This window comes from Prionailurus viverrinus, chromosome E2 (genome assembly GCF_022837055.1).
Source record: "Prionailurus viverrinus isolate Anna chromosome E2, UM_Priviv_1.0, whole genome shotgun sequence".
Lineage (NCBI taxonomy): Eukaryota > Metazoa > Chordata > Mammalia > Carnivora > Felidae > Prionailurus > Prionailurus viverrinus.
The window spans coordinates 28,686,124-28,707,509 of NC_062575.1; the positions used below are offsets into that span (position 1 = coordinate 28,686,124).

Below are 21,386 nucleotides of genomic sequence, written 5' to 3' on the forward strand. Positions count from 1 at the left end.
TTGTCTAGAAATAGTTCTTGTCTTCAAAGACCAGCAGCAAGGAGTCAAGTCACAGTCCATTCCATGCCCATCTGACTTCCAAAGCCATGTTTTTAATGTTCCACCCACCAGTGGACCCCTCTAGGCCAGGAGATTCTAGGCTCTCACAAGGACTGCCAGGCAAGCAGCAAAAGGGAGGGGTGATACATCAGGGAGTGGTGGGGACTGTGGCAAACTGGGAGGTATGTGTCATATCCAAAGGGCATGGTCATATGACTCCCCGGATTACTCTTGAGTGAGAATGTGGGACCAACACCTAACAAAAGCTGAAAATCTAGATTTTCATGTAAAAGTTCCCAATTTTAAATACTGACAATTGATTCCAAAAAGAGTTTAAATATAATGCAGGTCCAACAAAGAATGTTTCTAACACTTCGAGCTTCTATAATACCCGCATAGTACAGCTGAGTCAGGAGAGAGAAGGCAACTTGCCCACGAGCCCGTGACCATATGGAGACAGAGTCTGGAGTTAAGCCCATGTCTCCTGACTCCCAGGCCAGTGCTCCTCTCAGTTCATCTCTCTGTCGTCTGTCCTACTCTCCAGTCCCTGGGGCAGGGGGTGAACCACTTCTGACCTTGGTGAGTTACCAGGATACATCAGACTCAGGGTAGAGGCTGTTAACACGATCCACATTTATTGGTCAAATTTGGCTTACAGTGTAGCAGGGCCGTCCTTGGAAGCAACAAGAATATTACGTAGCACGTGCAGCCCCTGGGAACTCACCCGGATCCTGCTGAGGTAGTGACTGGACCCAGTGGCCTTGCTTGATTATCTTGGTAGTGCCTATCCCCACATCCTTAGACCTGGCTTCTTCCCTTACATAGGTCAGAGTAGGCCTGTCCATTCCCACGGACTGTACCTAGCCCTGGGCCCAAAGTCCTTGGAAGCCAGTGTTTAAGAGGAGGGAATCATCCCATTCACAAATGGGAAAACTGAGGCTTGAGGCAGGAGGGGACTCATCCAAAAGCCTCAGGGCTGAGTCCCTGGCTTGGTTCTCAGGCCACTGGGCTGATCAGTGCTTGGACACCTCTCCCCATCCCCAGTTCTGGGTGGAGGACATTCCCTAGCTTAGATGCTCTGGAAATGCAATATATAAATACATACTTGCCTTTAAAAAGTAATAAATTAGATTTTGTACCAGCCTGAGGGTATCCTGCCAGCACATATCCTACGATATGAGCAGCTAGCACATGCCATCTATGAGCCACAAATCATATGTCCTGCCACGTGTGGTGCTAGGACCCATGACACTGACCCCGAGGCCACACCGCAAGCTCTATGTAACGCCACACAGAATTCTGCCACGGGCGACCTGTGTCACCCATCACATCACGACACTCTCATTGTGCGACATGTCCCCGACTGCTCATGAATATCACATGTGATGCAGGGTAGTCTATTGGCCACACCAGGCTTTGGGCCCTTCTTGAAGACTGTAGCAAGACAAATAGGCCCCGCCCTCCTAGGGCAGCATACAGGGGGACCCAGCTGCGGCTCTTTTCCCGAGCCCTCAGTCCTGGTGGGTGGAAGCTGGCTTCACTTGGCTGTATTCGAAGGACCTTGAGGGGGCCATCAAGTACCCCAAGGGGCTTTCGGCTGCTTGTCAAAGAAAGCGAAGTCCAGCCTGGGCTCCTGCTTCTGCAGACGCTGCACCGTGTCGGGGGGAATGGGGTTGTTCCAGAGGCTGCAGGGCACAGAGGCAGGCACTCAGGTCTAGGAGTTGCTCACTCATTCTCTTGTCTCCATCCCCCGTTTGATCTACAGATGGGGAGACCCAAGCCCACGAGGGGGAGAGCCATGCCCAGGGCTACCTGGCAGAGGCAGGTATTAGACGAGCACGGCCACCCTCGGGAGAGGGTGTCCTCCACACCCACCTCCCGACTTCTCCCACTTGGTCTCCATCTCTGGGCGCTAGCGATCCCAGCCGGGGCCATGCTCTTATGACACATTTGGGCGAAGAGGGAAAAACTATCTTCTTCAAGACACTCTACTTCCATCATTTGAAACTGTCATAAGATATCGATTTCCATAGCACGAGACACTTCACTACCATTTACTAGAAATTCAAAATGTCAACTATATAAATGATGTCCCTTGGTGGCAATGCCCTTGTGCAGTGCACAGCCTCTAAAACTGTACATGGTGGCTCTGATTATATAATTTTAAGTGCTTACTACGTGCTAGGCATTGTGCTCAGTGCTTCATATAATCGTCTAGTCCTCCTAGAAACTTTCTGAGGTAGATACTATCGTTGACCCCATTTTACAGATGGGGAAAACTGAGGAGAAGAGAGGTTGAATTCCTGACACAAAGTTGCATAACTGGCAAATGGCAGAGCTGGGATTTGATCGAGGTCTGCTTGCTGTCTAATTCCTGGTGGAGTGATGCAAGTCCCCTCTGTTAATCCCCAGCCCGGGTCTTGCCCCCTCCCACAGGGAGTCAGTCCCCTTACATTGTAGAGGTTGGTGTGGCCTCCCACCCACCATCTCTGCCCCTGTGAGCCCTTGTTACCGAATGACTTGGATGCCAGACCCTTGCGCCAACCCTTCAGCCAAGAGCCAGGCTCCACAAGCTGTGATCCGATTCTTCTCCAGGCTTCCCAACAGAGAGCAGAGAGAAGGGAAAGAGAGAAACTGGCATGAGTGTGGGGGATGGGCTTCCCTATATCCCCCCCACCCCAGGCCCAACGGAACCCAACAGACAACAGTGCAGCGGGAAAGCCAAAGGCGGGGACCCAGGGAGAGTGAAAGTCGGCACAGGCTTGGAGCAGAGTGTGCAACTCAGTGAGGGCTTCCTTGCAGGCAGGGGCCTGACCCAGTGGCCTCTCAGCTTTCCCCAGGATGCGGGTTCCCCTTCGCGCCCTCCCCTCCTTCTGGTTTCCCAGGAGGTGCCCGTCATACTCCATTCTCTTCAGCCGGCCCATCCGCGGCAGGACCCGGGCCAGCTCGGCAGCCGCCTCGTCCCCGAGCACATTCCAGGACAGCCTGCAGGGTAGGGGACCTAAGGTCAGTGGCAGGAGAACAGGGAGGCCGAGGGGTGAGACGGGGAGGCCTGGCGGCCCACGATGGGGGGCTGCCACGCAGGTGCCAGAAAGGCCAAGATGGAGTGCTTGTGTGGCCTCCCCAAAGACTTCGGAGCACAGGTAGTCCCTTCCACTCCTGAACCCCGTTTTCCAACTGGTCATGCCTCAAGACCCCAGACAGCTCAGGAGCTGGCTGTGCAGACAACTCAGAGCACACGGTCTGCAGCAATAACGCCAGGGTCCAAACCTCCACCACGCAGGTGCCTCTATCATAATTTTTGCTCTATCCATGCACCTCCTGTATTCTACTTTTGTGTCATATTTTTCTTAAAGCAGTCCTCACCCCCACCCTGCTTTTTTCACTTCAAGAAATTAATCTTAGGGAATGGTTATCACCACCATCAATGGAAAACCTGTGTTCACAACCCTAAATAGGAGGTAGTTATGGGGCGTCTGGGTGGCTCAGTCGGTGAAGTGTCCAACTTCGGCTCAGGTCATGATCTCACAGTTCACAAGTTCAAGCCCCACATCGGTCTCTGTGCTGGCAGCTCAGAGCCTGAAGCCTGTTCAGACTCTGTGACTCCCTCTCTCTCTGCCCCTCCCTGCTCATTCTCTCTCTTTCTCTATCAAAAATAAACATTAAAAAAATAAATACATAAATAAAAGAAAAGGAAGGTAGTTATAAGGATAAACGCAGTGCAGACAACAGTATTAACTTCCAGCTGGAACCTAGGTTCTTTTTGAGGGTGATGAGCCGGTGGCCTGCCCCCTGCTGGTTAAAAAGGGAGAACCATGAAGAGAAACTGAAGCAGAGAAAATTCCAACACTGGGAAATTTACTCTCCGGCACGGAAATATTTCAAGACCATGACAATGAGGCTAACTGACTAATCTCTGATTTATCTTTGGTATGAAGTAAGTATCTGCTTCGTGGTCACATACAATATTTCTTGACTCATTAAGCAAAAAAATAAATAAATAAGGGAGAATGCCTTAGCACTGATCTGACACTTTGTCTTTCGTCTCATGTAATGAGAAGGATTAAAACCTTTACGATGCAAACCTAAAATCGTCTTAGAATCACTTGTGTCCTGTATTTCAGGAGACGCCATTTTCTCCCATTGTGTGGTCAGGGTCCCAGGCTAGTCCTGGCAGTGTAGTTAGTGCTCCCCAAGGTCGGAGCGCCTCTGATTGCCAAGGTGCACATGGCCCGCGGGCAGGTCAGGGGCATGCTGGTTTGGGCCATTCTTCACTACGAACCGGTGGTTTGTAAATGAAGGCCCTGTAAACCGGGTGAGGTGTTCTATCCAGCCGCCTCCCAAAGGGAAGGTCAGGGGCAAAGAGCCTTTAGAGAGGAGCCGGCCTCCCTCCCTGCCCCACCCAGCCCCACCCCCACCATTCCAGAGGTGGGGAAATGGGCAAGAGAGGCTGAATGAATTTGCCCAACATCACTCACAGCCCACATGTTGAAACTTCCTCCAGAAGAGGCTTAAGCAAGAATGGCCTTCCCCGTTTATAGACGGGGACGGCCAGGGAGGGAGGGGCCAGCTCTAGGCTGTACAGTGACTGGCGGGCAGGCCAAGCCCCCGATGCCTGCTTTTCCCAGCTTAGGCTTCTTGCAAGTACTCACAGAATTTCTTCCAGGGCCGGGCAGAGAAGCAGGCTGGCAGTGAGGGGCTTGGCAGTGTGGTCGTCAATATCACATGAAACCAGGCTGGGGACAGAGAAGGGGATGGGATGGAGGGTGTCTGAGTCGGGGGCACCTCCCGCCAGCCCGCCTCTGCCCACCTTGCAATCAGAACGGGAGGGAGAGGAGTGGCCAGGGTGCGGCGCAGGGTGGGAGTCTTAGGAAGGTGCCCCTTTTTGTTCCAGACTCCCCTACCCCTGAGGCCCCTGTCACTTCAAAGGCCTTCCCAGGTGCCAGAGAAGGGTTCCCCCCACCCCGTCCCAGCCCCCCCCCCCCCAGGTAGTCAGGAGAGGCCACTCACTCTATCCGCCTGAGCAGTGGGAGCCCCTGACAGAATTGTGGGATCCCTCTGGCCAGACTGTTCTCTGCCAAGCTGTAGGGCAGGGAGACACCTGTGAGAGGAGTCCCCAGATCTCCCTGGCCTGTCCCTCTGCCCAGGCTCCATGGTCCCTACTCACCTGACCTCTTCCACATATGAGCATCCATCCAAGGCCTGGCTCAGGCTCAGCGCCCCCTCTGGGCCCAGACGGCTAGATGGCAGGCTGGAGAAAGGGGAGGAGGTGAGTGGGGCGTGGGGGACCAGTGTGGGAATTGGGAACCTTCCCAGATCCCCCACACTCAGCATTGTTTCAGGCCGCACCATCAGACCTTACATGGTCTCTGGGTGCCTGCCACGCCCCGACCGCCTCCCCATCCACACAGGACCTGGGCGGGTATTAAGGGCCCTGGCTTTGGGGTCTGAGATCCCAAGTTCAAGGCCTGGCTCTTTCTTGTGTAAGTAAGGTAAGCTCTCCATGCCTCTCTTGGCTTTAGTTCCCTTGCCTGGAAAATGGAACAACTAGAAACCGTGGCCGCGGGGCTGCTGTGAGGCTCAAACGAGACCGTGGGCACGAACTGGGGTTTTTCTCCGGAGTCACCCTTTGCCGACGCGCCCTCACTCACCCTCACAGACTGGCTCAGAGCTGAGACTATTACACTTCTTTTGCAGATGAGGAAACCGAGACTCAGAAGGGGTAGTGGCTAGGCCAAGGGCCAGTAAGGGGCTGGTGGCAACCGGGGACTAGGCTAGGTCTCCTGACAGCCCTGCCCCGGACTCCAGAGCCAGGCGAGGAGCGGGCAGGGTGGGGACAAGCAGCCCCAGCACATGTACCACAGTCTGACCTAAGGCAGGGCAGCTGGGCCAGTGGGGGCCTTGGTCCCCCACTGCTCCCAGGGAACCCCTCCCTGCCAGCCCTGCACCAGCCCCAGGCAGAGGGACACTCACTGCAGGATTCTCAGGTGTCGAGGCAGTCCCTGGGCCAGCCCCAGGGCTGTGGCATCCCCCAGGGCATTGCAGCCAAGCCTACAAGAGGAGAGGGATGAGTCTGAGCAGGGGGCTGGTCTGCTCCGGGCCCCTGCACTGCCCTGTGCCCACGTGGGGGACACAAAGGCCAGGAGGGCGGTGGGGACACAGAGGGCCACTGGCACTCATACTCACATCAGCTGCTCCAAGTGCCTGCAAAGGGCGAGAGATTCTGCCAACCGCGCTCCCCCAGCTGGGCCAATGCCATTTCCTGAGAGGCTGAGGGCGGGGCAGGCGTTAGGCTCTTGGACACCCCACGTCCCCCCACCTGCTTAGGGCCCCAAGAGCCAGCATCCCTGCCACACACCTTCCCAGCCTGATGGGGGCAGAAAGGACCAGAGAGGAACGGGGCCTGGGCCAACTAAAGGTCCCAAAGCTGGCAGGGCCAGGAGGCCACCCAGCCCCACCACTTGCACACTGAGGTCTGGGGGAGGAATGTCAGCCCGAGGCGGGGGCCAGCGTCCACCCCGGCCGTGGTGTGGCCACTGAGGGGCCCTGTCAGCAGGACCAGCCACTCACTCTATCTTCCTGAGCTCCGGCAGCCACGGCAGGACGGCAGCTAAGAGCTGGGCACCGGTGTCTCCAATCTGGTTGTGGCTCAAGCTTGGAGAGAGAACAGGAGATGATCTGGAACCAGCAGCCCTCCACCCATGTCATTTTGTCCGTGCCCCCGTGCCCCCTCCCAGAACAGAAGAGGAGGCTGAAGTCTGGAGAGAGGCCTCAGCTCACACCGAGAGAGTCCCCTCACTCTGTGTTGGGTGAGGACTTCCAACTCCTGTCTTCTGTTTAGAATGTTCTCCCTGATGTCTGACCTGAATCCCTCTTGCTGCAATCCACACTCGCATCCTATCTCGGGGTCTCCTGGTGGTCTTGGTCTGGGGTCATGCAGTGGGGAAGTGGGTGAAGGTCATGGGACTAAGCAGGGAAGCGTGCTCTCAGGGAGCCCCTTGCTTTTACCATCTGACCCTACCAAAGTTGTCTTGGGTTGGGGGAGGGACAGGCAACTCATTCCAGCTCCTCCAAGCTGGTGGCAGCTCTGAGAGCCACGGAAAGGGGGTGGCAGCCGACATCACAAACGCCATTCCTGCTCAGACTGGAGAAGCAGAGGCCTTAGTGGGGAGCAGAGGCCTTTGCAGGTGCTGCGCTAAGAACTCTACAGTTTACAAAGCTTTTACACATCCAGGGGCGCCTGGATGGCTCAGTCGGTTAAACAGCTGACTTCAGCTCAGGTCATGATTTCACGGTTCGTGAGTTCGAGCCCTACATCAGGCTCTGCACTGACAGCTCAGAGCCTGGAGCCTGCTTTGGATTCTGTCTCCCTCTCTCTCTGCCCCTCCCCTACTCATGCTCTGTCTCTCTCAGAAATAAATAAAACATTTAAAAAAAACCAAACAAACACAAAGCTTTTACATAACCAGGAACCCATGTGGCCGTCACTAAACCTCAGGGGTTGGGGAGGGGGACAGGCGAGGTGGGCATGACTGTACCCAAAGTCCGGATGAGAAAACAGAGGACCAGGGAGGAGCCATGACTGGCCAAAGTCTCCTAGTGACTCCCAGGCAAAGTGGAAATGAAAGCCTGGAGCCCCTCCCCTCCTGGAAGCAGTGGCCACATTCTCTGGTTGGGTCAAGCTTTGCCTCAGCCTCTGTACCAGGGATCTCCAGCCGGCTGAATGCCAAGTTCACGTGGGCTCTGCAATTCAGGCAAATCATTTCTCTAGGGCATAGGTGCTCTAATCTATGCAAATGCTGGGCTTTTCTATAAAGCCAGTTTATTGTCTTTTCTGCACCCTGACCTTGCCCTGCCTCCATGAGGGGGGAGAAACAAAACGAAACAAAACAGCTGAGGCAAACTGTCTTGGCCCCATGTTGAGTCTTTGAAGATTGTTTTGTTTACTTTCATTTCACAAAATCAACTTCAGTGAAGTGCCTTTCTAGAAATTAATTTTGGATGGAATGACCTAGTCTCATCTGATATGCTTCCAGAACTCTCTGACCGTGCATTTACCACCCACTCCATACCGCTAGCATCGGGGGTGGGGACTTGGGTGAAAACAAAGCAGTGTTTTGTGCTGTTGCTGGGGTTTGTTCTTAGCCACCACATTTCATATTTTGAAAAAAATCACATGAAAAGGAAGTGTTATATCTGTTAATCAAGGTGGCCAGGGGCCCAAGGCGAGAATGTCAAAGTCACCAGATCTGAGTCTAGACCCTCATTACTCAACGTGTGTGGTCTGTGGCCCCCAGACTTGGTATTACCTGGGGGCTTGTCACACTGGGTGAATTTGTGCACATTAAGGGTCGTTCCAGGACTTGGGCCCAACCCCTTCAGGTCACTTCCGTAGCCAGGAGGAAGCTGGTGGCATCCAAAGGCAAGAGGAGTGGGCACCGACCTGGGAGGGCAGCGATGTCCCCAGCAGAGGAGCCACAGAGGGTCCTCAGGAAGTCCCCCTGGTGCTTCCCTGGGTGGGTGGTCCCAGTGGAACTGGGGAGCATGCCCTCCCACTCATTCCCTTGGGCTCACTTGGTCACTCACCGGAGGCTCTGCAGGAGGGTCATGTGTCTCAGTCTTTGAGTGAGCACGGCCAGGATGGAGCCTCCCAGTGGGAGATGGCTGAGGCTGGAAGAGAAGAGGCCAGAGGAGGGCTTGGTATGGCTGGGGTTGGGTCCCAGGGGTAGACTGAGGCCCTGTCCGGTCTGGGGGCTTGAGGCCTTGGTGCTAAGCAATGCCCAGGGACCCCCAAGATAGCCACTTACATCCACAGCGAGTAAACACGTTGTACAAAACGAACCTGCCTGGGAAATCCAAAGGCCGTTTCTCTGCGTGGATTAAGGCCATCCAGGCAACAGTTCTATGTTCCAAATCACACTGGACCCAGACTGTTGACCAGGAATCATAGCAACAACTGTATACTAGCATACTATTACTGAGCACATACTATAGGCTAAGCACTGAGCTCAGGGCCGTCCTGAGAGGTGGAACTCTTATCACCCCCATTTTACAGATGAGGCACACTGAGGCTCAGAGCATTAGAAAACTTGTTCAAGGCCACACACAGAAAGTAGAAGCCCTGGGAACAGAAGCCAAGGCTACAGGACTCCCATTCCTGGACCCCAACTACCTGTTACCCATGGGATCACACTCCTTAAGGCCCCCCGTCTGGGCAGGGGAGAGGAATAATAATAATAATAATAATAATAATAATAATAATAATAATAATAGTCAATACTTGTAGAGTGTGAACTCTGTGCCAGGCTCTAAGGACTTAATACGTATTATCTCATTTAATCGTTATAACAACCCACGGAGGTAGGTACAGCTGTTATCTCCAAAGTCAAGATGGAGAGAAAAGCACAGAGAAGTTAAGTAATTTGCCCGAGCTCACACAGTCAGAGGTGGAAGCAGGAGGTGTCCTGGTTTGCCTAGATTTATCTTTGTACTTTGCAAATTTCCCTATGCTACGTCGTGGTGTTGAGCTGTTTTTGTTGATTTTAAGGGGCATTCTGTGTGCCTCCCAGACTTGAATGCCTGTTTCCGTCCCCAGATTAGGGAAGTTCTCAGCTATAATTTGTTCAGATAAAACTTCTGCCCCTTTCTCCCCACTCTTCTTCTTCTGGGATTCCTATGATCCAGATACTGTTTCATTTTATGGAGTCACTAAGGTCTCTAAGTCTCTCTTTGTGATCTAAGAATTTCCTCTCCCTCTTTTTTTCAGCTTCATCGTCCCCCATAATTTTATCTCCTGTATCACCTACTCTCTCTTCTGCTTCTTCAATCCTCATTGTGACTGTATCCAGTCAGTTTTGCATCTCAGTTATAGCATTTTTTATTTCAGCCTGGCTGGTTTTTGGGTCTTTGATCTCCACAGCAAGGGTTTCTCTGGTGTCTGGCTTGCCTGGATTTGAGGGGGTCTCCAGGATGCGGGACTTTCAGCTCTGGGCAAACCGGGACAGGCGGGTCACCTTACTGAGACTTGAACCCAGGTGGGGTGGCTCCTAACCAGGGTCCGTGCCCCTAATCACTTGGCCACGGATGGACAGGTGGAAGACATCAGCTGGAGAGCTCAAGGAGAGCTGCCTGTCAGGGAGGAGACCCTGGGAAATGACAGATCTGAAACCGGAAGAGGTGTCTGGGCAGTGAGGATCCATCCCCTTTGTGGCGTGGGTCAGTTTGAGCGAGTATCTATTTCCAGCGACCAAGCACTTTGATGGCACTCAGAGCCAGGCGAGGAGGTAAAAGGGAGGGCATTCGGCTCACCTGCATCCATCCAGGGATTTCACAGTTTGTGTTCGCAGGAGATGGAGAGGTTCCTGGCCGTGCTCCCGACTCCTCCCCACCTTCCCCCCTTAACCATTCACCACCACTTACTCCAGCCTCTTCAGCCAGCACTTGCCCTCGAGGACCCCCATCAGCACTCTGGTGCCCTCGACGCCAAATTGATTGTTGGACAAGCTGGAAGGGACCGGGTACGGGGTGAGTGTTCGACGAGCCCCCTGGCTCCTGGAGCTGTCTCATCAGCCCCCTCCGTCTCTCAGTGCCCCCCCTGGAGGGCAGCTCTGGGTCTGCAGATCCTAGACCACCATCTTTGTCCAGGCCCCGCCAGGGCACTGCTGGCTCTAAGGGCCAGACACGGCCATGACAGCTGACCCAGCTGAGAAAGGATGCCTTGGATGAGGGCTGCAAAAGGGGAAGCCGGGGGCAAGGGACACACACGCACACACACACGCACACATACACACACACGTGCAGTGATCCCTTCCACCCCGGAGCCCTCACTGTACCCTGGTACCCACAGCCACCCCAGGCAGAGAAAGAGGATGACCCCTGTTTTACATGAGACAGTCCAAACCCAGAGAGGCACAGTTATTTATTTGTCTAGGGTCACCCTGAGTGAGTGGTAAGTTGGGACCAAGGAGACAGTGCTCAGCTCCCCCAGGCCACACCCAGGGTTGCTGGGCTTCATCGGGGGGCAAAGTGATAGGTGGAGTCCCCCACCCGCCTTATCAGAGCCTCAACTGTCCTCACCACCCTCAGCTGGGTCACCCCTCCCCCCCACCTCCCCACTCCCAGCTCCGTGACTCACTCCAGCTCCTCCAGGTGGAGGCAGTGGCTCAGACCGGATGTCAGGTGGGCCAGGCCCTCGGACCTCACACAGCTGCAGGTCAGCCTGGGGGGGTCAAAGGGCAGCAGGTCAGGTAGGGGCTGTGGGTCTTGAGAACCCCGAATGCCGGTAGCAGAGAGCAAGGAGGAGGGGTGGGGCGGGGGGGAAGGGGCCCTCCTTCCCTTCATAAACCTCCCTGCCATGGAATCATTAAGCTGAGGTATAGCTTGGAGGCAGGAGCATGGACTAGTTGAGCATTTCCCTAAACCATCTTCAGGTAGCAACTTCACAATGTAAGCCACGAAGTCTAGCTAGCTACTATCTTTGACCGTGAGCTCTGCCTCTTTAGTTCAACAGCAAAAGCGAGTAGCAAGTACTGGAGAGGTGTTAAAGATGCCCTGGCACCAAACGGACACCTTCTCCTTGATGCAATCAGTTGGGTTCAAAGAGAACGAAAAGTTAGAAAAGCTCCATTTTGCAACCATCATACTGATACTTGACCCAGGCAAGAATTATCAATGGAGGTTGAAATCTGTAGATTTCAGATGGAAATGTGAGGAAGGACAGGATGTTTACACAGTCTTAAAGTATCGCCCTACAAGATACAGGTTAATTAGAAAGGGGAAAACAGTCGCCTTGCAAGGGAAGAAAGCTGGCAGACACCAGCTTAACCAGGTGATCCCAGTTACCCGTCACCAGTCAGGGGACAAAGAGACAACATGTGCCTCCAGGGAAAAACGCAACATCACCTCTGTGATATTTCTGTTCCACCCGCAGGACATACATCTAAACATGAGGAAACATCAAAGCCAAATGGAAGGACGTTTTCCAAAATCACTGGCGTGTAAATGTCATGACAATATCATGCGCGACAAAGAAGGCCTAAGGACCCTTCCAGATTGTCAACTAGTGTTGGCAAATAACAACTAAGTGCAGTGTGTGATCCTCGGTGAAATCCAGGACTAGGAAAAAAATGCAACAAACAACATTATGGGGACATTTGGCAAAATGGGCACAAAAACGGTAGTTCTGATAACAAGCATGTGCCAATGTTACATTTCCTGCATTTTACACTTTTACTGGGTCATGGGAGAGCATGTTCTTGTTCTTAGGAGATTCCCTGAAATAGTAAGGGGGGAAGGGGCAGGTTTATGCCACTGCTTCCAAATGGCTCAGAAAAAAGAGAGAGGGAGAGAGGAGAAGAGTAGAGAGGAGGGATGAGGAAGGAGGGAGGAAGGGAAAAAGAGCAAAGGTGAAAAAATATTGACAAGGGGTGAATTTGGGAAAATGGTACATGGAACCGCTTCTCGGTCTTTTATTAGTTTGCGATTATTTCAAATAGGAAAGAAAAAGAAAAAGAAAAAGCATTGGAAAGGAAATCATTCTCTGCCATACGGCCATGTGGATGACCACACACCTTGACTTTCCAGAGCCACGGAGTGGTCCCAGCCCCCAGGGCGGGGGGCGCAGAGTTAGTTCCTCTGAGCCCAGGGCTGGGGAGGGCGGGAAGTGAGGGGGCAGAGCAAGGGGGCGCAAGGGGGCGCGTGAACATCTTGTCTGCATACCGGAATGTCTTCAGCTCAGAGAGGGACGGCAGGAGGCTCTGCAGCAGCAGGGAGCTGGTGTCGCAGAGGTTCACCTGGGACAAGCTGAAAAGGCGCAAGCATATTCTGGAGGATTTCAGGTGGGATGCTCCTCAGGGAACATCCACCACATAGAGATGGGGAGGCCAAGAGGGGGAAAAGAGCCACCCAAGAGTTCCCAGTGGGGGCACCTAAGCCACCCCGGAGCTCTCCTCAACTGGCCAAGTATGATTCTCTCCTGCTTGGGGAAGCAAGAAGGCCACGGAAAGCAGTGCTGCCCCAGGCTCGGCTCCTCCCCATCACAGACTGGCCAGCCTCTCCCATGTGGCCTGGACTGGGTTCGGGGGTGACCAGAGACCTCGGGACCCTAGGAGGTGTTTCAGGGTTCTGACCTGAGCTGCCGCAGCCTGGCACATGTCTCCATCAGCTGCCAGACAAGAAGATTGTGGTGGGTCCCAAGGTCACAATGAGCCAACCTGGAGGTAGATAGGGAGGCAGCAGTTTCTGAACACCTGGGTTACTACTGGGGACTCAGTCCCTGCCTACATGGAGCTTTCCTTTGAGGGATAAATAAATGCTAATGAAATGAAGTCCCACAACTTTCTATTCATTTATGGGAAGTGCTATGAAGGAGAGGTCTAGATGGGGCAGCTGGTGTGGCTGTGCAGGTTGTTCACCGCACAAGGGGACCCAGCCAAGAAGGTGAGCTGGGGCCGAGTTCCAGCTATGATCTATTTCCCAGAATGTACACATGCAAGGCTGTGCATTCACCTAAAAGGGGTGATGTTTTAGTTTCCAAAATGTGCTGCATGGATTCGGGGTGCTGTGACTCCAAGCATCTGTAGAAGTGGATCACGGGAGAACCTGATTCTTTCTGGGGGTTCAGAGGGGCCTTCCTGAAGCAGTGGTGTTTAAGCTGAGACTTGGAGAATGGGGTGTGGGGGCGGGTAGCCAGGTGAATCAGAAGGAAGAGGGTAGGGGGAGAGAGAGCATTCTGGTCCAGGAACAGCCTGTGCAAAGGCCCTGAGGTCAAAGGGAGCAAGGTGGTGTTGGCGGAAGTGAAAGATGGTGGGGGTGACTGGAGCTGAGACTAAGATCTGGGGTGGGGATGGAGAGCATGGAGAGGCAGGTTGGGCCGGCTTTCACTGGCCACCTAGACACTTTGGACATCAAAGGACTCTGAGCGACGCATGAGAAATATTGATCAGAAGCAGCAGGCGCCCCCACCCCTACCCCACCGCCGGCTACTGGTCTGGGGGTCCCGGTACTAGGTCCCACCTGAGGGCCACGGCCTCTGGGTTCTCCTGGCGGGGAAACTCCAGCTGGAGACAGAGTTGCTCCTGGGCCTCGGCAATGCTGAGGAGGGAAGGGGTAGCCAGCGTGAGGGCTGCAGCTGTCTCCCCTGGAGGCTGAGCTCCGGACTGAGGCTGCCAATCGACTGACTCTAAGCTCCCAGACCCGGTAGGGACCAGACTCGGGGCAGCGGGACCCCACAGCCTCTGCTCTTAGCTGCCCTGTGTCATCTCTGTGGCCTCCGGTCATAGAGCCACACTGCACGTTACTGTCATCCAGGGGCCGCTACCAGGCAAGCGGCACGGCCTCCTGGCCGTGCACCCCTGCGATCCAACGGCTCTTTGCATCCGCGGCTGCCTTCCTCTTTCTGGCACGGTGGCCTCATTACTGCATAAGTCACGACACGTGAGTGTAGCCCCTGCCATCTTGGGGATCCAGAGAATTTGCTAGTGACAGAGCTGTTAGCCCACAGGCCAAGAGACCAATGTCTAGGGTACGGATGGTCCCAACAGTCTTGAAAAGATGAAACATTCAGAGCAGCCTCCTCCCTCGACTCACCTGATTTCCGTGATGTTGCCTGAGGCCTGGGTGCAAACTTCCAGCAGGGCGAGGACCCCGGCTTTGCCTACCCATGGTTCCTCCACCCTGTCACAGAAGCATAAGGAGATAAAGGTCCCCCAGGCTGAGCAGGGGAGGGCGTGGGAGGAGGACCAAGGAGGCTTTTTGGTTTGACTTATTTAAAAACTATGAAATTACACAACCACGCACAAACATAAAACAGGAAATTAACATCATCCTTGTTCCGACAGTTACTGTAACAATCCTAACAGAAAATATTCTTTTTTTAAACAATAGTTTTAGACTTAAGGAAAGGCCTAGATAGCATTATGTGGCAAAGATAAGGAAATAAAATTGTATATAAAACATCTCAATTTGTATTTAAAAAAAAAAGAAGGGGTGCCTGGGTGGCTCAGTTGGTTAAGCATCTGACTTCGGCTCAGGTCATGATCTTGGGGTTCATGAATTTGAGACCAACGTCGGGTTCTGTGCTGACAGCTCAGAGCCTGGAGCCTGCTTCTGATTCTATCTTTGTCTCTGTCTCTGTCTCTCTCAAAAACAAATAAACATTAAAAACATTTTTTTATGTTTATTCATTTTTTTTGAAAGACAGAGAGAGACAGAGCACAAGCAGGGGTGGGGCAGAGAGAGAGGGGGCAGAGGACACAGAATCGGAAGCAGGCTCCAGGCTCTGAGCTGTCAGCACAGAGCCCGACATGGGGATGGAACTCATGAACTGTGAGATCATGACCTGACCCGAAGTTGGATGCTCAACCGACTGAGCCACCCAGGCGCCCCAAAATAAATAAACATTTAAGGAAAAAATTTAACAAGGAAAAATATGAGAGGGAAGAAAACATGGAGAGAAACAGAGAGACAGAGATACAAGAAAAATATATTAAATGCTAAGGCTGGTTGTTTAGACGGTAGAATTCTCACAAATGGTTTTTCCCCTTTTTCCTTAGTTTCCAATATTTTCCAGACTTTCTACAATGTGCATGCACTAATTTAGAAGCAGAAAAAAAAAAGAGTTGTTTAAAATATTTCTGCTTTTGAAGTTATGTTGAATTTTTTTTTTCAAAGTACTATTTTCTTATGTTCATCTGGATTTTCCACAAATCTCTACGAGTATGTGTTATTTTTAGGGAACGGAAAGTTTTCATTTAAAGCATTATTTTGGGTGCTCCAGCAATTCTGGGTATATACCCAAAAGAATTGAAAGCAGAGATACAAAGAGAGATTTGTACACTCATGTTCACAGTGACTAACACAGTCACTGTATTGGCCACAGTCACTGTGGCCAAAGGGTGGAACAGCCCAAGTGTCCACGGACGGATGAATGGATAGATAAACAAGATGTGGTGTGTCCCTACAATGGAACATCAGCCAGCCTTTTAAAGGAAGGAAATTAATGGGGAGTCTGGGTGGCTCTGTCAGTTGAGAGTCCTACTTCAGCTCAGGTCATGATCTCGCGGTTCACGAGTTCGAGCCCCGCGTCGGGCTCTGTGCTGACAGCTCGGGGTCTGGAGCCTGCTTCGGATTCTGCGTCTCCCTCTCTCTCTGGCCCCCACCCCCACTCACGCTGTCTCTCTCTCTCTCTCTCTCCCTCAAAAATAAACATTGACAAAATTTTTTAAATAAAATAAAAGGGGGGCGCCTGGGTGGCGCAGTCGGTTAAGCGTCCGACTTCAGCCAGGTCACGATCTCACGGTCCATGAGTTCGAGCCCCGCGTCGGGCTCTGGGCTGATGGCTCGGAGCCTGGAGCCTGTCTCCGATTCTGTGTCTCCCTCTCTCTCTGCCCCTCCCCCGTTCATGCTCTGTCTCTCTCTGTCCCAAAAATAAACGTTGAAAAAAAAAATTAAAAAAAAAAAAATAAAATAAAATAAAAGGAAGAAAAGTCTGACATGTGCTACAATATGGATGAACCCTGAGGATCCTGTGCTGAGTGAAATCAGCCAGTCACAAAAAAGACAAATACCGTACAATTCCACTTATAGGAGGGACCTAGAGCAGTCGAATCCATAGATTCAGAAGGTAGAATGGTAGTTGCCAGGGGCTGGGGAAGGGGGAAATGGGGATTTGTTCAAGGGGCATGAAATTGCAGTTTTTCAACCAAAGAGGTGGGGTTGAACAACAACCTGAATGTACTTAACGCTCCTGAACTGTACCCTTAAAAATGGTTAAGATGGTAAATTTCACGTTATGCATATTGTACTGTAATGAAACAAGGATGTTATTTCGGGGAACAACCAGACTCACACGCCTCATCACTGGCTGTGCTGAGAGGTGCACAGCACTGGCCACAAAGGAAGTTTTTTGGACACAAAAATGCAGCTGAATCTCACGGAGCCTCTTCTGATGTAGCTTCCATTCCAGGAAAGTCAGGGATTTAGAGGAACAAACACAGTGACGTCACAGAGCCGGCAAGGGAGTCTATAGCACACGGCCGGTTTTGTCCACAGGTCACCCGCATAAAAGAGGAAAGTGGGGAAGGGGATACAGATTAAGAGTCCTAAGAGCCCCCCATGCCAACACGGACCTTGCCTGGATCATGGGTCCAACGAGCCAGCTGCCCCATTTGGGGACGATGGGAATTTTCAGACCGGATTGGGTAATCACGACACTAGGAACTGCCACTGACTTTCCTGGGTGTCCTAATTCAACCATGATTATGTACAAAATGTCCTCATATTTAAAGATCCATGGTGAAATACTTAGGAGTAATATTTTTTTTAATTTTTTTTTTAACGTTTATTTATTTTTGGGACAGAGAGAGACAGAGCATGAACGGGGGAGGGGCAGAGAGAGAGAGAGGGAGACACAGAATCGGAAACAGGCTCCAGGCTCTGAGCCATCAGCCCAGAGCCCGACGCGGGGCTCGAACTCACGGACCGCGAGATCGTGACCTGAGCTGAAGTCGGACGCTTAACCGACTGAGCCACCCAGGCGCCCCAGGAATAATATTTTATGGGCTCTATGGCTTATTTGGAAACACTGTAGCCAGAAAAACAAAACTAAGATATGAAACAAATATAGAGAACCCTGAACATCTGTCAAGCCCAGGTGATAAGAATATGGGTCTTCAAAATTAGTCTACTTTTTAGTATCTTCAATGCTTTTCTGAAAGTTTTAAAATGATCATAGCAAACATGCACACATGGTATTTGTTACATATTATTATTTTTAAAATTTTTAATGTTTATTTATTTTTGTGAGAGAGACAGAGCGTGAGCAGGGGAGGGGCAGAGAGAGAGAGAGAGAGGGAGACGCAGAATCCGAAGCAGGCTCCAGGCTCCGAGCTGTCAGCACAGAGCCCCACGCGGGGCCTCGACCACGAGATCGTGACCTGAGCCGAAATCGGATGCCTAACCAACTGAGCCACCCCGGCACCCTGTTATATATTAGTTTTTACCTCAGTTGGGTGTCCTTGGGGGTTTCCTTTTTTTCTTATGTTTCGAAGCATAGGCCCCACCTCAAGGAGGGCGGCTTCTCTGTGTGCTAAGGGGGTTTCTGGGACCACTGTCAGGATCCAAGTGGTGGGGTTTGGGTGCAGGAAATGGCTGGGGCCACAATCCCGGGGGACCCATCCTCCAGTAGCCACCCTGACCCCATCCACGCCACAGCCCCCTCCCAGGGCCACAAAGGAAGACAATACCTGAGATTGAATAGTCCCACGGGCCACCTCACCAGACTCAGGAGAACAGTCAGCTGCTTCAGGCCCAGGCAGCACTGGGTCAGCCTGGGGACAGAGGTCCATTACTGGGGTGGCTCTCACAGGGAGTCCCTATCCCTTCACTTCCCTTGTGCCAGGTCACTCACGTGAGCGCTGTCGGCTTCAGGGCCTGGTTCAGGCCGGTGGCCAGCCTGGGCACGTGCTCTGGCCTGAAACTGCACTGGCTCAGCCTGAGGGCAGAGGGAAGGGGCAGAGCCCAGGTGAGGCCTGTGGGAGCTGTTGTCCTGCTTCCTCCTGTCTGCCCCAGGGTCTATCGGGAGCCCCACCCTGAGTGCAAAGGCCTGGAAGCCAGGCCTCAGAACGGGCCAAAGGGGCAGTTCTTGCTCTGGGAGCTTCCCATCTCCTGGGAGAGATCACCACCCCCACCCCGACCCCGCCAAGAAGGGGCCGGGAGTGTCACTCATTGAGCCCTGACTATATGCCAAGCCGTGTGCCCGCCTCTGGGTACACCGGGTAAGCTCGCCTTACGTGCAGCATCTCGCACAATTCCAAGCACATCGTTTACAGGCAAAGAAACCAACTAACCCGGGGCGCACAGCTGGTGAGCGGTGAGGGCAGAATCGGGTTGCAGTCCAGGTCAGCCTGACTCCAGACCCCAAGCCTACCTACCGCCGCAGCCCTACTCCCCAGTACAGCTTTACTCCGGGCTCCCTTGGAGGGAGGAGGCCTGGGACTCTGGGGGGGGGGCCCACCCTCCTGGCACTCTGGCCCTGGGTGGCCCAGGGCAGTTCACTCCCAAGGGACAACAACGAGGCTTCCACGAGAGGCTGACATCAGCTGCACGTTAAAGGACAGGAGGAACTTTATCTCAGAAACCACAGGGAAGAGAGTGTCAGGCTGAGTGCCCCCTGGGAAGGAAGCTTCAGCGGGCCATGTGTGCTCTGAACAAGGAGTGAAGGTCCCGTGGGCTGAATGTGTGGGTGCGTGTGTGTGTGTGTGTGTGTGTGTGTGTGTGGTGTGAGTGTGGTGTATATGTGTGTGATATTGGGGGGCGAGGAGGAACACAGTAGGAAGTGGCAGCTAGATCAGACTGTGAGGAAAAGGTCAAGCTGAACAACTTGAACCCTATTCTAGGGACACTGGGAGCCACCAAAGGGCTTGGCACAATGGAAAGGGCACAGTCCGACGTGTGCTGGGAGATCCCTCTGGCTGCTGGGAAGTGAATGGATTGGGGGAGGCCTGGCCAGAGGCCGTGGACCGGTTCAGAGGCCATGATCACAGCTGAAGAAAGACATATAGGGGAAGTGACCCAAGACAGTGGTGGTGAGGCCGAGAGGGAGTGAGCCCAAGGCTACTGGTGAGTAATAACAACTGATACGGCACTCGCGAGCCAGGCCCTTTCCAAGCACTTTACGCTTATCAACTCATCTAATCCTCATAATAACCCCAAGGGTCTGTCTTACTATTATTCCCATCTTACAGATGAGGGACTGAAACAGAGAGGTTAAGTCACTTGTTCAAGGTCACCTGGCTGGGATTTACCCTCAGGTGGCTCCAGAGTCTGAGCTCTTAACCACGATACTCAGAAGCTTCCAGACTTAAGACATGGCTAAGAGGCACAAATACAACGCGAAGGTCTGGCTGCAAGGACTGGAGGTGTGGGGGGCCTGGGGGCAGATCTGGGGGAGGCAAAGCCAAGCCATGAGCATGACGCTGGGTGTCTGACGGAGGAAAGGGCCCAGCAAAGGAGGCATGGAGGCTGCCACGGGGTCAGCCTCTTCTTCCCCATTCCCTCCCCTTTATCCTCACCCCAGACCAGGAATTACCGTAATGTCTTCCCGGCCTCCTCCTGTCGGGAGAAGTGGATCCAGAAGCTTTGCTCAGAGCCCAGGCTGCAGAGAGAAGGGTGTGGGAGGCCCAGCATCCTGAGACCCAGACACCAGGGGGTACACCAGGGAAGGGGGCTGGGCCCGCAGGGGGAAGGCAGACCAGAGGAGACCCCCAACCCACTCTGTGAGGGACACTGAAGCCCGGCCTTCTCCATCCTGTGACCTCCCTGGTCCCTATGTCACGCAGGCCTCAGAGGATGGAAACTATGATCCCCCATTCAGTGAACGCTGAAAGGGGCACAAGTTGCCCCAAGTCAGACAGAGGGCTGCTAAGCGTGGGACCTTTGCTTCTCCCCCCATCAGCAAGTGGCACCAATCTCTTACTTCACGGAGGCCTCCCGGACACGTGGGCAGGAGGGGAGAGTCTTCACCAGGCACAGAGCACCTTCCACGGAGATGCTGTTGTGACTCAGACTGGAAGAGGAATGAGGCTCAGGATGGGGGCGCACCTCAGGGCAGCCCTGCCCAGCCCCCCTGTCTCCTCTCTTCCAGCTGTCATCTCTGGGAGGAGAGTCCTTAATGTCCAGATGCAGACTCTGAGGTCCAGAGAGAGGCCAGAGGGGCACTATCCCTGGCGGGTCAGACACCGGGCCCCGAGTCCTCAGGAGTTGGGGCTGACACAGGGTCCTTGTGGTCTGAGACAGGGCTGATGAGGCCAGGCCGGCAGCTCCAGCCCCAGGGGCTCAGGGAAACCCAGAGCCCAGCTCAGCTGCCTAGCGACCTGCTGTGTCTGGCCACCACTCTGTGAGTCACTGGGGTATCGGCTGAGAGTGTGGGTGACTTCCTAGGGGCCCTCCCTGCTGTGGGAACATCTCCAAATCTGTGTCCCGTAGAGTTAGTCAAGGGGAGCTGCAGGGACAGGATGGACCAGAGCCAGGACAGCTGGTGTCCTGCATCAGCTGGTTAGAGACAAACAGTCACTTCCCTGTCCCAAAGTCAGCTTGGGTCACCACGCTTTAGTTACAGCTTCTCCTGGATGCCTGGTGGGGGCTCTGCCTATGGTGGGCAATGAGGGAGAGAGGGGCGGGTATGGGGCTGTCCCCCAGGCTGCTCATCACTTACTCAAGAGAAGCGGAGATGGGCAACTGAGGCAGACATTCCAGTAGGCACTGGAGCCCGTCATCACCCAGCAGGTTTGCAGAGAGGCTGCGAGAGTCAGGAAGAAGTCGGTGGTGGTCAGATGCGCCCCCTCGGCCCG

The 21,386-nt window shown here is 53.4% G+C and overlaps 1 protein-coding gene across 17 annotated transcripts in view; it reads right to left on the minus strand.

The window, feature by feature from the left end:
* Positions 1–657: 657 nt before the first annotated feature.
* NLRC5 (NLR family CARD domain containing 5) overlaps positions 658–21,386 on the minus strand; it is an 87,617-nt gene continuing 66,888 nt past the window's right edge. For 15 of the 17 annotated variants that reach the window (XM_047835178.1, XM_047835177.1, XM_047835176.1 and 12 more), the window contains 21 exons: positions 21,251–21,334; positions 20,513–20,602; positions 20,126–20,191; positions 18,446–18,529; positions 18,282–18,365; positions 14,626–14,712; positions 14,053–14,130; positions 13,167–13,250; positions 12,757–12,840; positions 11,174–11,257; positions 10,459–10,542; positions 8,626–8,709; positions 6,610–6,693; positions 6,226–6,309; positions 6,013–6,090; positions 5,207–5,290; positions 5,050–5,121; positions 4,692–4,775; positions 2,941–3,024; positions 2,552–2,635; positions 658–1,724 (listed from right to left, as the gene is read on the minus strand). In XM_047835178.1, coding sequence (XP_047691134.1) covers positions 1,613–1,724; positions 2,552–2,635; positions 2,941–3,024; positions 4,692–4,775; positions 5,050–5,121; positions 5,207–5,290; positions 6,013–6,090; positions 6,226–6,309; positions 6,610–6,693; positions 8,626–8,709; positions 10,459–10,542; positions 11,174–11,257; positions 12,757–12,840; positions 13,167–13,250; positions 14,053–14,130; positions 14,626–14,712; positions 18,282–18,365; positions 18,446–18,529; positions 20,126–20,191; positions 20,513–20,602; positions 21,251–21,334 — 1,759 coding nt within the window. In that variant the 3' untranslated portion in view covers positions 658–1,612. Of the gene's footprint in view, positions 1,725–2,551; positions 2,636–2,940; positions 3,025–4,691; positions 4,776–5,049; positions 5,122–5,206; positions 5,291–6,012; positions 6,091–6,225; positions 6,310–6,609; positions 6,694–8,625; positions 8,710–10,458; positions 10,543–11,173; positions 11,258–12,756; positions 12,841–13,166; positions 13,251–14,052; positions 14,131–14,625; positions 14,713–18,281; positions 18,366–18,445; positions 18,530–20,125; positions 20,192–20,512; positions 20,603–21,250; positions 21,335–21,386 lie in introns of those variants that run through there. The other 2 variants (XM_047835180.1, XR_007147317.1) reach the window with 2 other exon arrangements.